The following is a 21,928-nucleotide window of genomic DNA, read 5'->3' on the forward strand; positions in this document are numbered from 1 at the left end:
GCTGTGTTGCTAAACTGGAGACAATAATAATGTGGGACCAAGTACTGGGTAAGTAAAAATGACATGCCATTTAGCAAGTGCTCTTGGTCTTTTGCAATCATTGACCTTGTTTGTTGTTACTCTAAGAGACCAGTTTGCAGAGCCTGCACTGTACTTTGAAAAATGTTTTCAAAACATGCCTGGATTGGACCTGATCTCGATCCTGTGGATCATTTTGGGACTGACTTTTACTGTAGTTTTGTGCATACACCTAAAATGAATCTGGTAACATGGTGACGTCCTCTCAATGTTCAATTATAATTCAGTCAGACACTAATACACAAAATGTTATATATTTGTTTGTTTCCAAGGCTAGCTTATATAACCTTTAACTATTTTTTTTATCAATGTGTGGCTTTGTGTTCTCGTCTCATGTGAAATGAGAGGATGGTGTGAGAGAATGAGACAGAGGCTGAAAGCAGAGGCAGGGCTTCCATGGTGGCACGGGGGGGCACCCGCCCCCCCTGCAGTCTGTTTGGCCACCCCGTGTGCCCCCCCAACGGCCATTGACTCATCATAATGTCAATCATTGCGTTGCGTAAAGTTACCGATGCTGCATGATAAGACGGAAGCAAAGCTGAAACCTTCTTTGATTAGATGTCCACTCTGAAAGCTTTTATTTTGGACAAAGAAGGAAGTGGCTACTCGGCTCCGCGCATGAACTTCACCAGTCACGGACTTTTTTTCGAAGTGATGCTCAAAGGTGCACAGAGTTAAGGTAAGAACAGAACAATACAGGTTCTTAAAAACAATGTTTTGCCAACTTCTGTTCCACTTGGGCTTAATTTGGTTGAATTTGCATGGGGAATTGTTCACTGTGTTTTACTTTAGTTAGCTCTCCATCTGGATAAATGTAGGCTAAACATCTCTCCACTGTTTCAGTAGCGTTCGCATCCTTCGTGAGTTGAGCGTTTTGCTACATGAATTAATTGTCAACAACAGAGTATCATGTTGCCACTGTGATGTGACGGTACAAATAACATGTTGCCTTTCGTTGTGTTTGTGGACACGTTTTTCAATGTAGACTATAGTATGAAACGGAGGCAGGGAGATATCTCTTCTTCACTAAGAAGAAAATTAGGGAGAGTGACCAGGAGGAGTGTGAGAATCAGGGTGAATGCAGCCAACATTGACCCAGGGCCAGCACAGCGCTCATGGACTTCCAGGTGAAAATGCAGGAATTATGGAAATGCTTTAAAATGTGTAATGTGTGGTGCTCTCTGCACAATTACAGTTACTTAGTGAATTAAGGAACTTAAATAGGCTACCTCCTTTTAATCATGGTACTAAACCATCACTCACTTAAAATTGTGTAGTTGTTAAACAGTTCATATATTCATGCTATGTATTATTTAAAAAATAATCATGTACACTTTATATATTTTTTTAATGTTCAATTAAAATTTGAATTAATTAAGTGCTGACTTTGTCAATCAATACTTTCAGATGCACAAAGGGAGAGGCCTGACAGTGGTGATGAGTCTGACCATGCTGAGTCAGATGACAGCTGCAGCTACAGCAGTTGCAGCAGCTCCAGTAGCAACAGGAACCCCCCAGTTCATCCGACCTTTGCTACGCCTAAAGGTCCACAAGGTAGAATATTTATTAAAAATTATATTAACCTATCACCAGCAACATCTGAATTACTCGTTTGTAGTAATTTTCTGCTGAAATGCAGTTGTCACTTTATATATTATAAAGGGCTTGACAATCAAAATGTTACTTTTGAGTTGTTGTTGCTTAATGACTCAACTTTTAATAAAATCCTCATTTAAAAATTCCAGAATCTTTGCATATATTTTTCAAACATTTGCCATAGTAACAATAACAAAAGCATATTTCTGTCTTTAATTGTCAGTGTTGATCATGAGTATTAATTTCCACAGACTTATTTTGGATTTATTTTTAATACTCCCAGACATTTCTCAAACCAGAGCTGCAGGTCCTGCGCAACCTGTCCTGAAGACCTTCCCTCGCACCCAGCACGGACAGGGTAGGACCAGAGCGTTCAGGGCTTCGTGGTACAAAACCTATACCTGGGTGGAATACTCCCAGTGCCAGGACTGTGCTTTTTGTTTTGCATGTAGGCATTTTTCACTGCCCTGTGTCCCAGAGACAACGTTCACCTCAGCAACTGGCTTTTCAAACTGGAAAAAGGCCACGTATAAAGATGGAGGTTTCCGCTTACATGCAAGAGCAGAGCACCATCTTAATGCAATGGCGGCATGGACGGAATATCAGCGGGGTGTTGAGAACAATACATCCTTACTCCAGGCAATGGACAAACGGTACCAAAAAAAAGTAGAGGACAACAGGAAGTATATCATAACAGTTGCTGATGTTTTGCTATGCACAGTCACTCAGAACATAGCACAGCGTGGCCATCGGGAATCAGAAGACTCAGGAAACAAAGGCAACTTTTTGGCCATTTTGGAGCTCATAGCCAAGCATGACCCCTTAGTAAAACAGAAAATGGGACATAGCAATGCCAAGTACACCAGCAACCATATTCAAAATGAGATTTTAGAGGTTTTAGCAGACATGGTGAGAAAGGACATTATTGAAGAGGTAAAAGAAAGTGGGGTGTTCAGTATTCTAGCTGATGAAACAAAAGACTTAAAAAAACAGGAGCAAATTTCATTAGTACTCAGGTACTACTACAGAGGTACAGTGCATGAAAGCTTCATGCATTTTGAGCATGCAGACAAACTTGATGCTGCTGGGCTAACTGAAAAAATTGTTAGTAGCCTGCAAAAGTACGGTTTAGAATACAGAGAACAGCTGGTGGGGCAGGGCTATGATGGCGCCTCTGTGATGAGTGGCAAGCACAGTGGTGTGTCTGCAAGAATACAGACCCTGGCCAAGCATGCCTTTTATGTGCACTGCAATGCACATTGCTTAAATTTGGTTATTGTGGACACAGTCAGAGCAGTACCAGAAGTGTCATGTTTTTTTTCCTTGTTGCAGCGTCTTTATGTGTTTCTGTCAGGATCTTATGTCCACCAGAAGTGGCAGGACATACAGCGCTTAATGTATCCAGAGGATCAGCCATGAGAGTTGCCCAGACTCAGTGATGTTAGGTGGGCTTGCAGGTATTATGCCTGTCGAAACCTAATGGACCGGCTTCCAGCTGTGCTACGCGTCCTTCATGATATTGATGAGGAGAATAGTGGAGACAGAAGTGTTGAGGCACGTGGACTGCGAGGGCAGCTAAACCTAGATTTCATTGGCCTTCTAGCAACCTTTAGAAAAATACTTGGAGATACAAAGTTTCTGAGTGACATGCTGCAGTCCTCATCAGTGGACCTCGCCAGAGCAATTGACCTCATTGAGGCGCTGCAGGATACAATATTAAAATATAGAGATGATTCATCTTTTGACCAGTTGTGGACTGAAGTGCTAAGCACGGCTCAGCGGTGTAACATCAGCACAGAGAGGATGTCTAAAAGGCAACCTAAAACAAGCTCTACTCTTAACGACACTGTTGTCATGTCCACAGTTGGTCAGTGTTACAGTGACACCAGCAAGGATTGTTTTTGACTGTTTACTATCCGATCCTAGACCGTGTAAACGCTGAGCTAGAGAGGCGGTTTTCAAAAACCAACTGTGATATCATGAGAGGGATTCAGGCATTAATTCCTAAAAGCAACATATTTTTGGAGGAGGCTCCTTTGTTTTTGTTTGGAACCATTTATGACACAAACCTGGAGGATCTGAAGCATGAGCTCCACCAAGCTAAGCGGATCTTGAAGAGAAAGGAGGCAGCTGGAATGAAGACTCTAACCAGTTTGCTTGAGTTTACAGGGTTCCTGGAACCTTTTAAAGAGGTCTTCTATGAACTGTTCAAGTTGTGCAAAACTGCTTTGGCCCTACCTGTAAGCACAGCTGCCTGTGAACGCAGTTTTTCTGCATTGAAACTGATCAAAAATCACTTGCGCACCACCATGAACAATGAAAGACTGAGTGATCTTGGTGTGCTAAGTGTGGAGTCCAAGAGAGCCAAGGCCTTGGATATGGACGAGTTTGTAAGGTTGTTCAGCAGCAAACACGGCAATCGCAAAATACAATTATTTTGAAGTGTCAGCACCTTCAAATGACTGATACATTGAGTGGTACTTACTCTGATTTTGATACAGAACACGTAATTGTTTAAAATACACAGTGTAAAGAGCTGAGCACTAGTGATTTTGAATATTGTTATTGTTGTCCATTTCACTGTGAAATTTGAGTGTCAGTGGGGAATTATTTTTGCCTGTTCTTGCCTGTTACCTGTTCTTTGTTAAGCCTTTTTTCCTCTGCTTGCATATAATTAATAAAATTAGTATATCTGGAACCACAAGGTCTGTTTGAATAATTTTGGTGTCATAGGGAACACTTTGAGGATTTGTTAAGATGGGTAATTATTAGTATATGTGTTACTGGTGAATACCCCCCCCCCCCCAAAAAAAAGCCACTTGGTAAAAGTATACCTGGCAGATTTAATGTGGTCAAGAAAAGCAAGATGAAAACATAAGGGATGTAATATTGAAGTTAGCAGCCTTCATTTTTGTTACCTTTGGGCGCCCCCCCCAGATTTATTGTTGTCACCCCCTGTGCCCCCCACCAGAAAATTCTCTGGACCCGCCCCTGGCTGAAAGCGTGGGAGTTGGCAACCTGGATATGATATGATATGATACACAGACGTTGTCACTGCTTACAACACCAAATGCATCGATGATGTAACAGTAACAAAGACCATCACTGTCCAGGCCAATCAAAAGCCATGGCTGACAGGAGAGGTCCACAGGCTGCTGAAGGCCCGTAACACTGCCTTTAGAGAAGGAGACGAGGAGGGCCTGAGGACAGCCAGAGACAACCTGTCGCGCGGCATCAGAGAGGCCAAGAAGGTGTACTCCAGGAGGATAGCTCATCGCTTCAGCGACAGCAGGCAGAGCCTGTGGCGAGGGATACAGACCATCACGGACTACAAACCCCCACCGCAGACCTGTGACCTCCCTGCTAAATGAGCTAAATTACTTTGCTCGCTTCGAAGCACACAACAGCACACCTGCACAAAAATCCCCAACCCCTCCCGGCGAACAGGTGCTGTCGCTGTCCCCTGACAGTGTGAGGAGGACACTCAGCAGGATCAACGCTCGCAAAGCTTCTGGTCCTGACAACATTCCTGGTCGCATGCTGAGGAACTGTGCCGGAGAGCTCACGGATGTCTTCACAGACATCTTCAACATCTCGCTGAGCCAAGCTGTTGTCCCCACATGCTTCAAAACCACCACCATCATCCCTGTCCCGAAGAAGTCGTCGCCCTCCTGTTTCACTCACCCCCATCCTCATGAAGTGCTTCGAATGGCTAGTGTTGAAACACATCAAGACTGTCCTCCCACCCTCCCTGGACCCCTTCCAGTTTGCTTATCGGCCCAACCGCTCGACCGATGATGCCATCTCCACTGCCCTCCATTCAGCCCTCACACATCTGGACAAAAAAGACTCTTACGTCAGAATGCTGTTCATAGACTTCAGCTCAGCATTCAATACAATCATCCCACAACAGCTCATTGCAAAACTGGACCAGCTGGGATTAAACACCTTTCTGTGCAACTGGCTGCTGGACTTCCTGACTGGGAGACCTCAGGCAGTTCGGGTCGGCAGGAACACATCCAGCACCACCACACTGAACACGGGGGCCCCCCAAATGTGTGCTGAGCCCCCTCCTCTTCACTCTGCTGACCCACGACTGCACACCGTCCCACAGCTCCAACCTCCTCGTCAAGTTTGCCGATGACACAACTGTGGTGGGTCTCATCAGCAACGACGATGCTACAGGAGCGAGGTGAGCCGCCTGGCCTTGTGGTGTGAACACAACAATCTCTCTCTGAATGTGGAGAAGACGAAGGAGATTGTTGTGGACTTCAGGAGAAGACGCCCCCAGTATGCCCCCCTTACCATCAATGGTGCTACGGTGGAGAGGGTAAGCAGCACCAAATTCCTGGGTGTGCACGTCACTGAGGACTTCTCCTGGACCACCAACACCACATCGCTGGCCAAGAAAGCGAATCAGCGCCTCTACTTCCTCCGCAAACTGAGGAAAGCTAGAGCCCCGGCCCCCATCATGCACACCTTCTACAGAGGCACCATCGAGAGCGTCCTGACCAGCAGCATCACTGTGTAGTATGGCGCCTGCTCCACGTCCTGCAGGAAGAACCTCCAGACAAACACTCAACCTGGACTATAACTCCCTGCTGCCCCCACACACATTCCCTGGCTGGACTCTGAAATGCACCCCGCTGCCCCCCCCACCACCATACACACACACACACACCCTGGACTCTGAAATGCCCCCACCACACACACACACAAACACACACACACGTATCAGGAAAACAACACACTGTCACTTTATTCACCACCAGTTGTTAAGCTAATTCTTTTTGCACTACCGTTTACATTTGCACTATTACATTCTCAATGTTTCATTGTTTAGATTGTACAGTTTTTACCTAGTTTGTACAGTTTTTATTTAGATTGTACAGTTTTTACTTACTTAGTTTGTACAGTTTTTATTTAGATTGTACAGTTTTTTATTTATCTCTTTTTTTTAATATATGTCCTGTCACAAAGGGTTGAAGAGTAACGCAATTTCGATTCTCTGGTTGTCCTGTACATATTGCAGAATTGACAATAAAGCTGACTTTGACTTGACTTTGATAAGAGGGAGATGAAGCTGAGTGATTGTGATTTGGACATCAAAGCTAACCTTGCCTTGGCAGCCTCAGGCCCAATTTAACCCCTGTGCATACACACATTTGTGCCAGATTGAAGATTGAAAATAAGTATATGCAAGACATCAGTAAAGGAGAAGGAAAAAGCCTTAGCTTACCAGCTCTTTGTCCCATGCTTGGTAGGTGGGTGTTCCTCCCTGGATGTAGGTGACAATGTAGAATATGAAGAGGGCTATAAGGAGAAGGGGACTGGCTCCTGCCCACATGATTTTCCAGTACCAGTTGGGACGATGGCCGAGCATGTCTTCTATATCTTTTTCAAACCTAAAATGAGTAGATGACATATTATCAAATTATTTGATACACATGTGGCTAGCCACTAGCCACTGGTCAAGTACAAACAAAAGCTGAACTGGCAGCATACAAAAGGGGGTTCAACCACACACAAAAACACAAACCTTTTAATTCCATAGATGTAACTGACACTCAAGACTTCAATGAGGACAATGAACAGCAGGGAGAATGTGGCTCCATAGTCGTTGAATATGGTAAACCAGTAATTCCCTGATGGGGTGGTGAAGCCAAGGCCAAGCAGAAGACAGAACAAACACACTAAACCTGCAAGCAAAACACAGCATTTAGTTGCTGGTACCCGCATATTGCACTACATTACAGCAGACAATATAAAGTATATATCATGCAGCGATGTAACAGGACTTTTTTATGTGAGAGCAAAGACATAATTTCCACTGGAGATGGAGGGGGCATGTCCCCTTCAATTTAATTTTTTTCAAATTCATTTATTTTCATGTCTTTCAAGTGTTTTCTAACATTGTCCTCTTACTATTCATCCACCATACAAGCAACAAGCTCAACAAGAGCGAGTGGAGCCTTGAGCGCTTTGTGAACTTTTTTTGCCCTGGGTTATTGAGGCATGCACTTGATGGAAACAACTTTCCATCTCATCCCTGCTAAGCTCTCCTCTGAACAGTGTTCAAAAGGAATCATTGCCTTTCATCAAACGTTCATTAGTAAAACACATCAGTGAACACACTTGTGTGCTTGATTGAAATATTCTATTACTATTGCTCTATTAGCAGACTAATACAATCAATTACTTACTAATTATTAATTATAAGTCCTTCTTTTTGTTTATGCTCACTCACATAAAATCATACATGTTCCTCTAAGGAGACACACTCCATTGTTTCTCACCTTTGAACAGGTGGTGTTTACTAGGAAAAAGAAGAACTAGTATTATATTCAAATGAAACTGATGTTAATGCAGGGCTCAGCAGAAAACCAACTTCAAATAATCCCTCATTGTAGAGGTATAGATCTGGTGCTCTTTTACTGAACGTGTGTAGACAGAATACCTGTCTGATTCATCTTAAAGCAAGTATGAATACCATCAATATGGCAATAGTTTACTGGGACTTTAACCACCAACACAGGCTGATGGCCACAAGGACGATGATGGTAACTTTTTCCATCAATATCAGAATATGAATCTTACCGTTTAACAACTCATTGCTTATGTTGGACACAACTTTGAAGTCTCGTAGTGGGGTGATAATGGCTGTGACATTGCCAAGCATGCTGCCCATTCCCAACAGCAGTAGCATGACGAAGTACAGCACTGACCACAGCTGGGACAATGGCATATTCTTAATGGCCTCACTGTACACTATGAAGGCCAAACCTGTCCCCTCTACTGCCTGAAACAGATGAAAGAGAGAGACTGATGTGAAAACTTAATTAGCTGTTGAACCATTTTGACTTAGTCTCTTAAACAGCCTCAGAGAACAGGCATAAATTTGCTAGTAGCAGAAGTGATTAGGTGAGAGAGAAAGTTGCCATTACATTTTGTCCACTGGCACAACTGTCAGGTGACAAATCTATTGCTGTCTATCACTTTACATGGTTTTATCTTGATCTTGATTGATCAATATCTATCTTAATATAGATATGGAAAGTATTGGTAAGGCTTTAGCAATCACTACTGAGAGTCACACATGTTGACGAAAATGACTTCCGTCATTCACGTATAATTGCACACCTTCGGTGGAAATCTTAAATTTTAAACGGAACCAGCAGAAGCAGGACATAACAGGCATTAAAGGTATCTAACAATTTTTGCATGGTCTTTGTGCAGCTGATGTACATATACATGTATATAGGATCGGGCACGTCTCTGTGACATTGTGTATGCAGCACATTTTTGTTTCGTCTTCCATGGGCTGAAAACCCTACCAAGCGTGTTTCAGAAGCAGAGCGTTTTGCCTGCCTTATTTTGTTACCTTGCTCAGATTTAGCTGCTTTGGTAATTTTTCCTTTGTTTTGTTCTGTTTAACTTGTACTTCTACCATGGGTTAGTCCGCTTCGTAGTTGCATGGTTTCGTTTTTTGTGTGTTTTAATTGCGTTTATTGTTGATGTATGACTGGGAGTCTGCACAGGCTGTTTTTTCAATCGACCAGATTCACTACACTGTTCCTGTGTCTGACATCCTGTCTTCCCAGTTAAAGAGCCAGATCTCTCAGGAGTTGGTAGAGAACACAGCACAGAGCTAAAAGAGTGAATGCTGGACTTACATTCATCGGCTAGGAGGATGATTTGAAATGAAGGCAAATGCTGACTGCTGGATGTGATACCTGGATGTGATACGGTAAACAACTGTTTATTAACAGGTTTGCCATATATTTAAAAGGTGGTCATGATATGCCAATATATTTTAATCAGTTATTCCAGGGTTACGATCAATGTTTTGGTGTCCACATAATCCCACATTACATAATCTAAACTTTGTTCCAACACACAGAGCCATTGAGGGTCACTTAAACTGCTTGATTCATTCAGCACAACATTCCACAGAATGTTCAGTCTATGGAAAATAAAGTAACTACCTTGCCATTTCCATTAAATCCCCTCAACTCAGCCACTGAATTAATCATCTTGAATAAAACCCACAACTGATACTTCTTTTAGAAGCACCAAACATCTGAATATTTTGGAGAATTGGCTTGAATTTCTCATTAAATACATAATACATGAAATATGGACCACTGGCTTAACTGTATTTGGGTCCGCCTATGAGCCAGCCCTGGACCTACTTCCTGACCACTGGGAACGAGTGTCAGAAGTGTGAGTGGAAGTCTCTATCCTTCCTGCACTAGTCCACCCTCACAGAACTGGCTACAGGATGCCCTCATAGACAGGGCATCCCCATCCCATCCTAGTGGGGCAGGGGTCCCAGCCTGTGGGATGTCCACCTGGGCCTCGCCTCTAGTTGAAGGTCAAGGAGCAAATTTTTGATCTAAGCAACAATTAAAAATCGACCTTCCTGGCATTTTTTTAAGGTGGGGCACCTGCAGCTGGGGAGTGACTCAAGAAACAACCTAGCCAACTAGCTCACGTATAATCACAAAACTGGGAGCAAAAAACACACTACAGCAAACACAACAAAAATACAACCCAAAAGGGAAAACCACTTATTGGAAAGCCGACACTCTCTTATCTAAATCAATAAGGTAACAATAATAAGGAATGGCGAAAGCACTCGTCATAAAGTAATAAAGTAATGCTAACTCTAACTAAGTTCTCTATCACTTGAAGGAAAACAGCCAGAACTGACCATATTGAAGACAAGCTTGCCAATCAATGCAAGCGCAAACACTTACACAGCGACAATAAATTCAAAGATGCCCAAAAACAGGTACCTGTGAAAGCCCACTCAGTCTGAAGAAACAAAGGAGATACTTACCGCGCCAGCCTAGCTCCAGAGTGGGCAAAAGAATATCCCTAACGTTAGCTGCTGAAAACACCGGTCAGAGAGCTAATTAGGCATTCAGCCTTTACCATCTAATCGCAGCCCCTGGAAGATAAAAAAACGTAGCTTCAACCACACAGTTACAGTGCTTCTAGCGAAAAGTATGTCAGCTATCATCGATACAACCTGCATTCACAGTTTCCCTAGCGGGAAGATAGAAGGGGCATCTCTCAGGATGACGTAGGCTTATATACGTTACATCCCGCGTCATCCCAGGTCACAAGAGGGATAACATCCAGTGTTAAGTACTGCCTCTGGGAAGAATGGAGTGTTTCTACCTCACTCCTTGCCAGATTGTCTTTGTAACCTTTGTCCAGTGTTCCAACCCTTTCCTCGTGTCAGTTATCCTGGTGTTTCTGGATCTTAGCTTTTTTCTCCTGGACTATGCACATTTATTGGATTTTTGATTCTTGACTGCATCCTGTTGACTTTTGCTTGCCTCACCATCTGTGAGCTTTTATATCTTTTTGAGTGAATTAAATTGACCAGACTGAACTGCACTAGCTCTGCTTCTGGCGCCGACATTTGGGTCCTATTCCCCATGTTTCTTGTTCTGTAAAGGAGTCAGGATGGAATCTGCAATGACCTGTATCAAAGAAGGAAACTTCTCACTACACTCAGACATAGCTTGCTTTCTCAGGTAGACTTATTATGCTATGTGTTCCAGATTGTTTGATTTTGTTTAAGGACTAACTGTTAGGTTGGAGCTATACTGTACCTGTTTTTATTTCTCCTTTGTCTGCCTGTGCCCTTTCAGTTTATGGACTCTATAAGTGATAGAGTATTTTGTTGTAAATACTTGTAATGTAGTAGTATATATACAATACATACATTCTATGGAATAGAGGTGTACATAAATAAACTTGAAGTGGCATGTACTACAAGATACCACGAGTTATGTTGCACTACAGACACTCAAGAGAGAAACAATAAGACATAGGAAATACCCTTTAATTCTTAGAGTTTAAAGCCACAACCCACCCACACTGTTATAACTTCAAACTATCATAACTTTAAACGTCAAAAAAGGGCAGCATTGCTCTTTAAGTAGTGTTATGCAATACTTTTGTGAACTAGGTTGTTTTTATTGCATTTATTGTGTTTGTACAATGAAACTGGCCATTGAGTTAATATGTCATAGTGATAATGCAGCACCTCAGAATTTATTAAGAAAATACAATTAAAGTCATTTTACTAGACAGTTGCAGAAAAGGTTTTTTGAGAGTCTATTTAGACTATTTCAATAAAAATTTTTGTATCAAAACATGTTTAGCTGGACAGACATTCTTCATAAGCATGCTCCTGTACTGACCAACGGTTTGTATTCAAATTACCTTGGACCCCAAAGAGGTGAAAAACAGGGCTGCCTGTTCTATCCACTCGTGTTTGTGTTTGCTGTACCGCCACTGGCTCAAATGATCAGAACTGACCTGGGCATTTGTAGATACTGCCACCTACAGTTATATTAATACCATTAAACCCTTAATTAAATTATTGATCATAGAAGTCATCAACTGAAACGCCTGTTTCCCGTCAAACCAAATTAAGTGATTATTACAAAAAAAAAACACAAAATTTTGAGTTTGTTTTGTTTCAATGAAACACTTCCTGGTCAGGTTTCTTAAAAATCTAATGTCTTTTCCACAGTTCTTACACTTTCAAAATACTTCCTGTGCTCTTCTCACAAACGTCAACACAAACTATAAATGACTGGTATACTTCCTTTAAAATGGCATTAGGTCGTACATTAGGGCTTCAGGCTAAGAATGCCAAAAATACAGCTGTACCACCTCATTGTTTCTGCTCATTGCTACTAAATGCTACAGTGTGGCATTGACAAATAAAAATCATAAGAGCTTTGTCTAGTTCAGCCCTTGTTTTGTCCTGTCCAGTTTACCTAGACAATTCTTTATCAGAGGCAATATGTTTTTTCTTCCTTCCTACCTTACTGTCTTTTATATCACAACTGATTTATTACTAATACTGGATTTTCACCAATGATTAGGTAGTATTTTATTATTGTTTATTGTACTGATCACATTTGTTTGTTTTTAAAATGCCTTCTCTCTCCCACAAGGTGTGTGGACCAATTGTATTGTCATTATGCTAATGATTGTAAAAATATCAGTGATTTAAGTGTGCCACTGTAAGATGAGTGTAATGATGCGGAACATACGGTGTCTAGTTCACTTTCCAGGTCACATTTTTCCAGTTTGTTGGCGATTTCAGCAAACTGCTGCGGGTTTGTTGTGTTCAGTTTCTCAGTCCACTCAAAGACATTGTCCATGGTGATACTGTCTTCTGCTAGATTAAAGGCATTCAACAGCAGTAAGCGTGTCCTGGAAGAGGGAAAAAAGGACTGTTACATGAAGAGTACACTACCTCTGAACCACACAACCCTTGAAAACTTTTGAAAGGCATGTTCACCAAAATTACTCCTTTTAAATCATCAAGTTTCTGACTGTCCTTGAATGAATAATGTGCTATGAACTCTTCCATCAGGAATAACCAAATCTAGCCTTAAAATAGTGACATTTCGTCAAGATCACTTTATTCTATGTTTCTCATTTAAAATATCACAGAAAATAAACTGTTTGCACGAAACAAATTCTGTAAAAAACATTAATTTCTGTGCTCCTTGCTGAGGCTGGAAAGCCTTGAATGACTGTGCTGAGACCTACAGGCACTTGACAACAATTCAGCGAAAGTCGACTGAACTGCAAGAAGAATCGATATAATGTTATACATATAAAGTCTTTTTTGTAAAATAATCAATAATAATAATCAAAGAAATACAACTTGCATTTTTTTTATGAATATGGCATTATTCTCGTCTCCTAGCCATCATTGTGCTGTTTCCACAGAGGGGCAGGATGTATGCTTACTTATATAATGGAGTGAAAAGTGAGCCCACAATGGGTAAAAATGTGACAGAGTTCAGAGGGTTAACTCTGACCATGACCCAGAATATTAAACACTTGCAGTGTCCTTCAACACGTGCTGATTATAGTTCAATATCAATATCCAACATCAACCCTACAAATCCTAATTCCTACAAATTATGCCTGTATTTAAGCATTGGCTAATATTGTACTGCTAATACTAAAGCAAAAAAATATGCCAAAATGTTTTAACTCAATGTCCACTTAATAGTGTTTACAGACAACAATGATACAAATTTCGTTTGTTGTGGAGATTTAAGAATACTTACATACGAAGTATAAGGCAGACTGGAGGCTCATCTAACAGTGACAAGCAGGGTGTTTTCTGATCTGCTTCAGTTTGTCTAACATTTTACATTATTCTTACTGCATTATGCTGTTAACACAAATTTAACACTTTCTGTATCCGTTTCAAGTGGAAAGCCCTTAGCGTTTTAGTCAACAGAGTTCCCTCATTTGTTAAAAAGACTTGGGAAATATGTGATAGCTGATTTGCACTGTTCCATTACTGTACTTCAAGTTAGGCTACTACCATCTTGTGGCACTTGGGCGTTCCTACAAAATATAGTTTGGGTGAGACATTTATTCTCAGGCAGTGATTGGAATAGGACAATGGTATTTTAGATGTTTAACCCTAAGCAAATCGTGTTGAAAAAAGCATGATTACAATCTTGAATTTATTATAAATAAAGCAATGAAAATATACATTATGCTTAACTGGCATGCACATTGTATAACATGAGCTTGTCCATCCATTTTTTCTCCTGGCCAGTAGCTGGATCTAGCCTTTATTTGTTTGTGTTAACCACACCCAGTCTCCTGCTCTTAAGTTACATTTACAATTATGTTTTGCATTTTAGATATAAGTCGTAATAGGTGCTTTATACTAGACTAACTGTTGACTATGGTTAGCTAAGGTTAATGTACAGTATTTTTAGACAGTGTACCATGTTGATACCGGTAACATGAACATGCCTTATCTTCCATTTACTAAATGAAACAGAAGATCAATGTCAAGTTGGCCATTATTTGAGACAGACAAACATGCCAAATCCAACTTTCAGCTTCTCCGCTTCTGTGGAGACTACTTCATGGTATCACTAACACTGTATTGTCCGACTCTATTTTGTATTAATGCCATCTATTTGTCTTGCTTTGTTCTGTCTCAGGGTCTTTGGTCTAATGTCATCTTCAAAGTCAAAGTCAAAGTCAGCTTTATTGTCAATTCTGCAGTATGTAAAGGACAAACAGAGAATCGAAATTGCGTTACTCTCAACCTCTGTGACAAGACATATTGCAGAAACTCTCGACTGTACTTGTGATTGTAGACAGGTAGACGCGGCGAATAAAAACACTGTGACTCGCACGACGAAAAACACAAAAAACACAAAAACTCTGTCACAATGACGCACGTGCCACCATCCTTTCCATCCATCCATCTTTTAATTGTACCAATAAAAAAACTATGATAAAAATACTTGAAGCTCTAAGGTACACATATACACCATATCTACACTGTTTAAAGGCACACCAATAGAGATTCACAGACAGACGCACAGGTGTAAGGGTGCACTCACATATAAGCAAAACACACACCTCTCTAGACAGTTCTCGTAGTTGACAGTGGCCTTGAACCCATAGATGGCAAAGGTCACTATGCTGGCAAAGATGGAGGTTCCACTGTTGATCAGGGAAACAATGATGGCCTGGCGCTCAAAGTTGTTGTTGTACTGGTTGTAGCTGGCAAAAGCTATGAGTGACCCAAAACCCAAACCCAGAGAGAAAAAGATCTGAGTGGCCGCATTGATCCATGTAGTAGGGTTGGCAAGCTGTTCCATCTAAAACGCACATGTGGGTGCAGGTGCAGGCACACACATGCACGCACGCAAGCACACACACACACACACACACACACACACACACACAGACAGACACACAGTACATATAAGCATTAACATTACATTTTAAAAAATCATGACACTTTTTTTTGGGGGGGACAACGTATTCTTGAACAGAAATATTGTACTGGCAAATGTCAGCAAGCCCCACTGTGCAGTCACCCCAAGTAGCTTAAAAATGTATGGCCAGAATTGAGTATTATCCATGCACTCATATACATATACCAAATCTCCAACACAGACCTTACCTTGGGTGTGAACATGTACGTGACACCATTGATGGCACCATGAAGAGTGATGCCCCGGATAAGGTAGATAAAGAGGACAACATATGGAAATGTGGCTGTGAAGTACACCACCTGCAGAAGGAGCCATACAGCAAATTTAGGGTCAAGTTAGGGTTAAGTGTTTCACATATGGGATTGCATGTGTGGTGAGCAGATGGCACATGGGATAACTTCATCATATCCCCACTTTCATCTCTCTAGCCTGGTCATTTTGGTTTGCATAGTACACAATTTTTTAGATGTGCATTTCCAGGTAGCTGGTTGGTTCTAGAGATCTACAAAATTTGTAAATTGTTCATTCTTGTAATTGTACGTGACAGCAAGGCCAAAGACCTTTCATATAGCTAACAAATATCTATAAATATGTGTCTGATTATATTTTAATTCTAATATCAATTCTAGTCTCCTGCTTTCAGGTTACATATACAATTATGTTGTTATTGCTACTGCAATTAATGTATTAATTATGAGTAATCTGAGAGTTCATCACTTGGCATTTTAGATATAGGTCTTAATAGGTTCTTTATACTAGACTAACTGTTGACTATGGTTAGCTAAGGTTAATGTACATTATTTTTAGACAGTGTACCATGTTGATACTGGTAGCATGAACATGCCTTATCTTCCATTTACTAAATGAAACAGAAGATCATCAGATGTCAAGTTACCAATATTTGCAGTTTGAGGGACTTGGAGGTTTCTTACCTTTCCGGTTGACTTTACTCCCCGGACAATGAACAGATAAGTAATCACCCAGGCAAGCAGGAGGCACAGTGCCTGACCTCTATGAATGCCTCCATTCTCTTCAATAGAAGAAGAGATGTCGAGTGTTTCCCTGTAGAAGAAGTACTGGGTGGGTGTAGCCCTCTCACACTCCTCTATAGGTCCTGTCCAGTTGGAATTGATAGGGCAATCGGCCCAGGGTAGAACAGACTGGGATGGGAGTGAACACAAAACTGTAAGGGTGTGTTACCTTACTGTTCAAATGACATCCAACATTTTGTATATATATAATATCTGCTATTGGTTTCTTAATCATCAGCTCACTTGAAATGAATGAAAGAGGTACCAGAAACTCCATGCATTGATGATGTTGTAATACAGACACAGATAGAGGGATGTCACAACACTAGCAAGACCTAAAACAAGAGAATTGAAAAATGAAAAAAGAAAAAATCGTTAAGAAGGAAAATTTGTTAACTATTGTACTTATTGTACATTGACCAATAATTCTCAGTTTATCCACGTGAATCAACAATGAAGTCAAAGCTGTGTGATGTAGAAACCATAGAAACCAAATCCCATGTTTTTGAACTAGACCCAAAAAAGTAAAGAATTGCTTCTTTTGGTTTGTCCAACAGCATTAAAAAGCAATGGTTCACAAGCTGGAACATATTACTTAGTAACTAATTACAATAATTAAAATAAAGTCAAGTTAACTTAGTTATCCACAAAGACAAAAATGGGGTGCAGGCAAGAAATGCAACCACACAAAGTATTAGGAGCATGGCAATCACTTACAGTACAATGTAAAGTGATAGCACATGAAAGTGTCACACTTTTCACATGTTGGCTACAGTCCCATTGTGGCACACACACATTGTCAAATGAAAAAAAAAATGAACATGCTGTTTTCTTTTCTGGGGCGTTGTTCAGGGTTGAATGCCCTGGGGTGAGATTGACGTTTTAATTTTTTTTATTTTTGCTGCTGCTTGTTTATTTGTGCTTTTGACTTGGTAACTGCTTCAGTAGCTTGGAAATTTTGTTCTCAGCACCCTGTCCTTCAGACACCAGCCAGGATTGATGAGCATGCCACATTGTTGTTGTGCATCGCTTATTTTTGGTGGTAATACTTAGTGGGGGCACATGTCAGTTTATTGCAGTTGGCTACATTTCTGGTCTTCGGTGAAGCACTGTGTTCAGCGTTTAACTAGGCCTTGAGTTTGGCAAGCCACTGAAGACTAGCTAGCTTAGTTAGCTTACCATCTTTACCATAGGCAGGTAGGGGTTTGGGTGTCTCCCAACAAAGCAACTTGGTTGTAATCTTATGGTCTGAGATGACTCTGCTTTCTGTTGGTCACTATCTTGTGTAATTGGGGTAAGTGCTTTGTGTGCAGTGACATGTGACCTTTGTGCTGTGGTAACTTTACCCTGCATTTATTGGGTCACTTGTGGGTTGCTGCTTAGGCGTAAGATGGCAATATTTGTCTGTAGTGGTTGACTACAGTGTGACCACTATGTTTTGTGATTGGTGCAGTCAATTGTGTGTTACTGTTGTTGTGTATTTAATTGTAGCAAAATAATGTGACCTTATGACCTTTTTTTGTGTTTGGATGTAATCACTCCACGGATCATTGGATGTTTCACAGTGGATTTGAATTGCACATGATCAAGATATGGATAATAAAAAACACTGTCTTTGCACTATAGCACAGTAGAAAAAAAATAACATAGTAAAGAATATATAGCACAATAAAAATCTATAAGCACAGTATATGTAATATTGCACAAACTAAGTTGCTAAGTTGGATATTAGCAAATGTTAACATAAATAATGGAGTAGTGCAAAAAGTTTTGTGATGTTGTGATGTGAAACAACATCAATGATGCTAGAGTTGATGAGAACAGTCTGACAGCTGTTGGAATGAAGGACCTGGGATTCGACATGGGAATGAGACTATCAACTATCTTTCTCCAGCATCAGTGACTCAAATTCTTTGCTGCTGGTCGTTCTTGAGAGTTGGGAAAGGGGGAGTCTCATTTTTCATGTCGCACCTGGGTTTCCCCTAAGCCAGGTCATAACATGAAATGAAAGGCAGTACTCTATCAATATGCAGTGACGAGTCCCAAAGATGCATCAATCCACAGTACCATGTGTACAGTCAGTTGGCTCACTCAGCACTTACCCACTCCTCCCAAATAAGGGCTGATGGCAGTCCATGCCCCAATGCTGCCTAGACTCATCTTCTGACCAATGGCAAGCTCCAGGTAGAATAAGGGAATACCCTCCAGAAACAGCATGATGAGGTATGGAATCAAGAACCCACCTAAAGGTGAAAATATAGTTATAGTAACACACAAAAACAAAAGAAAACAAAAAGTCTGTTGCTGCTAGTCTAAGCATTCATTTTTAAACAGGAGTTAGGTCTGCAGGTTACCAATTTGCCGTGAGTGCCATCACATTTTACATTATACTGGAAAATAATACAAGTTGCTTTAGGAGGTGTAGAAGGCTGAAAACATTGTGAATTGAAATTGATAAAACTTAATATCTGATAATAACAAAACATAATGGCCTGTATTTTTGAGCTGGCGCAATAAAGGGAGTATTAGCAGTCACAGTAGTCATAATGCCAGTTTGTTAGTAGCCACTGCAGCTTGCTAGCTGTAAAGTCTGAATGAAGTAGTGCCACTGAGGTTGTGTTTATGCTTATCAAGCAGTGTAGTTGGTAATTTTATTGGCATGTGTTATGACTGATGCATAGCACCTCTTATTGGTAGGACTAACTATTGTTTGAAATCTTTCCATGCTACTGCCAATATTATTCCTGGGTGTCAATACCAATATCAAAGTTATTAAGTGCTTGCTCATGAGGGAATTGTTGGGTCTCTATAGATAAGGAGTTTGGTCTCTACCTGCTCTAATGGAAAGTGTCCTGAGACAACTTTGGTTGTGATTTGGCACTATATAAATAAAAATTAAATTGAACTGAGATATCTTTGAAATCATGTGTCTCTAATCCACACTGCATAATGCCTGATCAGTCATTTAAGTGTCCATTATGCATCACCCAAAGATCAAACTCACAACCCTAGATGTTTTTATGTGAAGCAAATGTTAAGTATCATGTCAAATGTTTCTCATGTTTTTGTGATATTGATTCCTTTTTATGTGAAGCAACTGTGCCCAAGACAAATATTCCCTCAGGGACAATACAGTTTACTCTTTTACTTTACTTGTATCATAGATGGCTTCACACTATGACCTAGCGATGACCAGGATTGAATGTAAATATAGATTTCAAACTAGTGTCAGAAATTCAGTTCTTAAGACAAAATTCTGAGAATTTGTGTATTTTATCTAGTCAACATAGTGATTTCTATAATTTATTTTTACAAGATAAGATTGACTGCTCGATTAAACCAACAAACAGATGTGTAAAGTTGATGTATGTCCATTGACAGCAAGAGTTTATGTGAGGATGGAATGCAAAATACTTGAGATGCAATTCAGAGATTTACAACACTACATTGAAAAATAAAACACTAGCAGCTGTATAAGAACTCAACAACCCTCCATAAAAACTAAAGAAAGGTTTCCTGCCCATGCCACCCACTAGCACATCCACAGCCATTTTTTTCTTTTGCACCAAGACCGCCAGCATAACACACAACGCCGCTGTCGCCATGATTGACAGTTGCTTCAACTGCCTCCCTTATTGACCTCTGGCCCTGTGGCACGTCTTATGATTATGAAATAAAAAGTGCTGTGATTGGTTGGGGTCATACATGTAGTCTTGCCAGTCACCCGACCAAGACACGGCAAAATGTGTCTACAACGATAACCACGAAACGATGACGGTTCAGTATGCCTATCACTGGTACTCTCAAATGGTCATACATGTTGCTTTGGGAGTCCTATGCCAGTCCTATAGGTATGACAGCTTGTTGACATTTTTTGCAGTAAGTTAACCAAGGTAATGTTTATTTAGTTGTCCCCATCCAACCCTGACAGCAGACTGTCACATGTCTCCACTGGTTTCCTGTTTTGCAGTATCCAGGACAGTAATTACAGTCGATTTGTGGTTATTGTTCAGTGACCCGTACAGAGGACCAATAAATCCATAACAATTTTCTCATCTAGCCATATTATATCTACTATATAAGCTGATATACCTGTTTTCTGAGAAAATCTGGCAATGGCCCTGTTTATTCTTACTTGTACTCTGATACCACTATTTTATCCACCAAACAGGAGGAATGGGGAGACACAGTACAAAAGCAATTCTTTATTCTTATTCACAGAGAATCTTTACACATGGTAACAAAACTTTTTGTGACCAACAAGTGGTTTATATCTGCCCTTTATTAGCTACACCTAATAAACACCTACACCATCTCTTATCACTTGATTATGGTGCTATAGCAGCAGTTACGGAGTGTAAAGTCTGTAGATAGGCTACACAGTCTTTAAATCTCTACTAATTAATTTGCAGTGTTACTTCCTGGTTCAACCCTTGTTTATGACCTGCCATTAGTTTATTGCTAGTTTCAACTTTGAGTCAACTCATTCACTCAGATAAGGACTCGTTTGGAAATTTACCGCCAGAAAGAACCCACCTGCATGACTCAGATTCTAGGCAGCCAGTCACTAAACGGGTGGATAATATATTCTCTTTCATCATAATCATGATCATACTATTTTTAGATGATCTTTTAACATTTCAAGCAAAATGTAAAGGCAGAACTACCTGTGAGAGCCCCATTTGTGTGAGATGTTTAAAGGAGGATAATACTGTGCATTATTTAGACTGACAGACGATGAGATAACACTAAATGTGTGCAGTATAAAAGTGAGTAAAAAATACTCATGTCCTGCTGTGAGAATCAGCTTGTTGAAAGGGAATGTGGTCTTTCTATATTTAAAATGTCCATGTCTTCTAAATTAGACTTTGTGTGTGCAAATAATTATCAGTTCATTCTTCATAACCACGCTACTTGAAGGCACAGTTTTGGTGAAAAATGCACATGAATAGTCATCATTTAATGGCATTTTGTAAGTTGTCTAGTCTGATCAGCGACTTACCTCCACCGTGCATTTGACAGAGGTATGGAAATCGCCACACGTTTCCGAGTCCGACTGCATATGATACACATGCCAGCACAAACTGCATGGGGTTGTCCCAATTGGGTCTTGCATCTTTTTCCATGTCTGGGTCCTGTGGACGTCTCCAGGCTAGTGCGCAGCAGCCGAACCTCAGCAAGTCAGTGAAACAATAACGGAGTTGATCAGCGCGTGGGGAGTAAGACGGTGTCTGTCACCGTCCGTCCTGTCAAGGTTTCATAAGCTTACTGCCATTGCAATGTGTTCAATTTCAGGAGGAGGGTCTTCTGACAGGAGAATACTTATGTTGTGTTATTAGAAAACGACACCTCCCACGAGCCTTTTACTTTAGAGCGCTGTCAGAGCTTCATGGGAAACGTAGTGCTTAAATGCTA

The 21,928-nt window shown here is 40.7% G+C and overlaps 1 protein-coding gene across 1 annotated transcript in view; it reads right to left on the reverse strand.

The window, feature by feature from the left end:
* The window catches only part of LOC121610209 (sodium- and chloride-dependent transporter XTRP3-like), a 39,672-nt gene extending 18,030 nt beyond the window's left edge, over nt 1-21,642 (reverse strand). Inside the window, exons 1-10 of the mRNA XM_041942218.1 lie at nt 21,516-21,642; nt 18,616-18,756; nt 16,757-16,848; nt 16,415-16,642; nt 15,671-15,781; nt 15,121-15,362; nt 12,759-12,921; nt 8,272-8,473; nt 7,214-7,373; nt 6,914-7,079 (exon numbers count right to left, since the gene is read on the reverse strand). Coding sequence (XP_041798152.1) covers nt 6,914-7,079; nt 7,214-7,373; nt 8,272-8,473; nt 12,759-12,921; nt 15,121-15,362; nt 15,671-15,781; nt 16,415-16,642; nt 16,757-16,848; nt 18,616-18,756; nt 21,516-21,639 — 1,629 coding nt within the window. The 5' untranslated portion in view covers nt 21,640-21,642. The remainder of the gene's footprint in view (nt 1-6,913; nt 7,080-7,213; nt 7,374-8,271; nt 8,474-12,758; nt 12,922-15,120; nt 15,363-15,670; nt 15,782-16,414; nt 16,643-16,756; nt 16,849-18,615; nt 18,757-21,515) is intronic.
* Nucleotides 21,643-21,928: the final 286 nt, after the last annotated feature.

Source organism: Chelmon rostratus, chromosome 8 (genome assembly GCF_017976325.1).
Source record: "Chelmon rostratus isolate fCheRos1 chromosome 8, fCheRos1.pri, whole genome shotgun sequence".
Taxonomy (NCBI): Eukaryota; Metazoa; Chordata; class Actinopteri; order Chaetodontiformes; family Chaetodontidae; genus Chelmon; species Chelmon rostratus.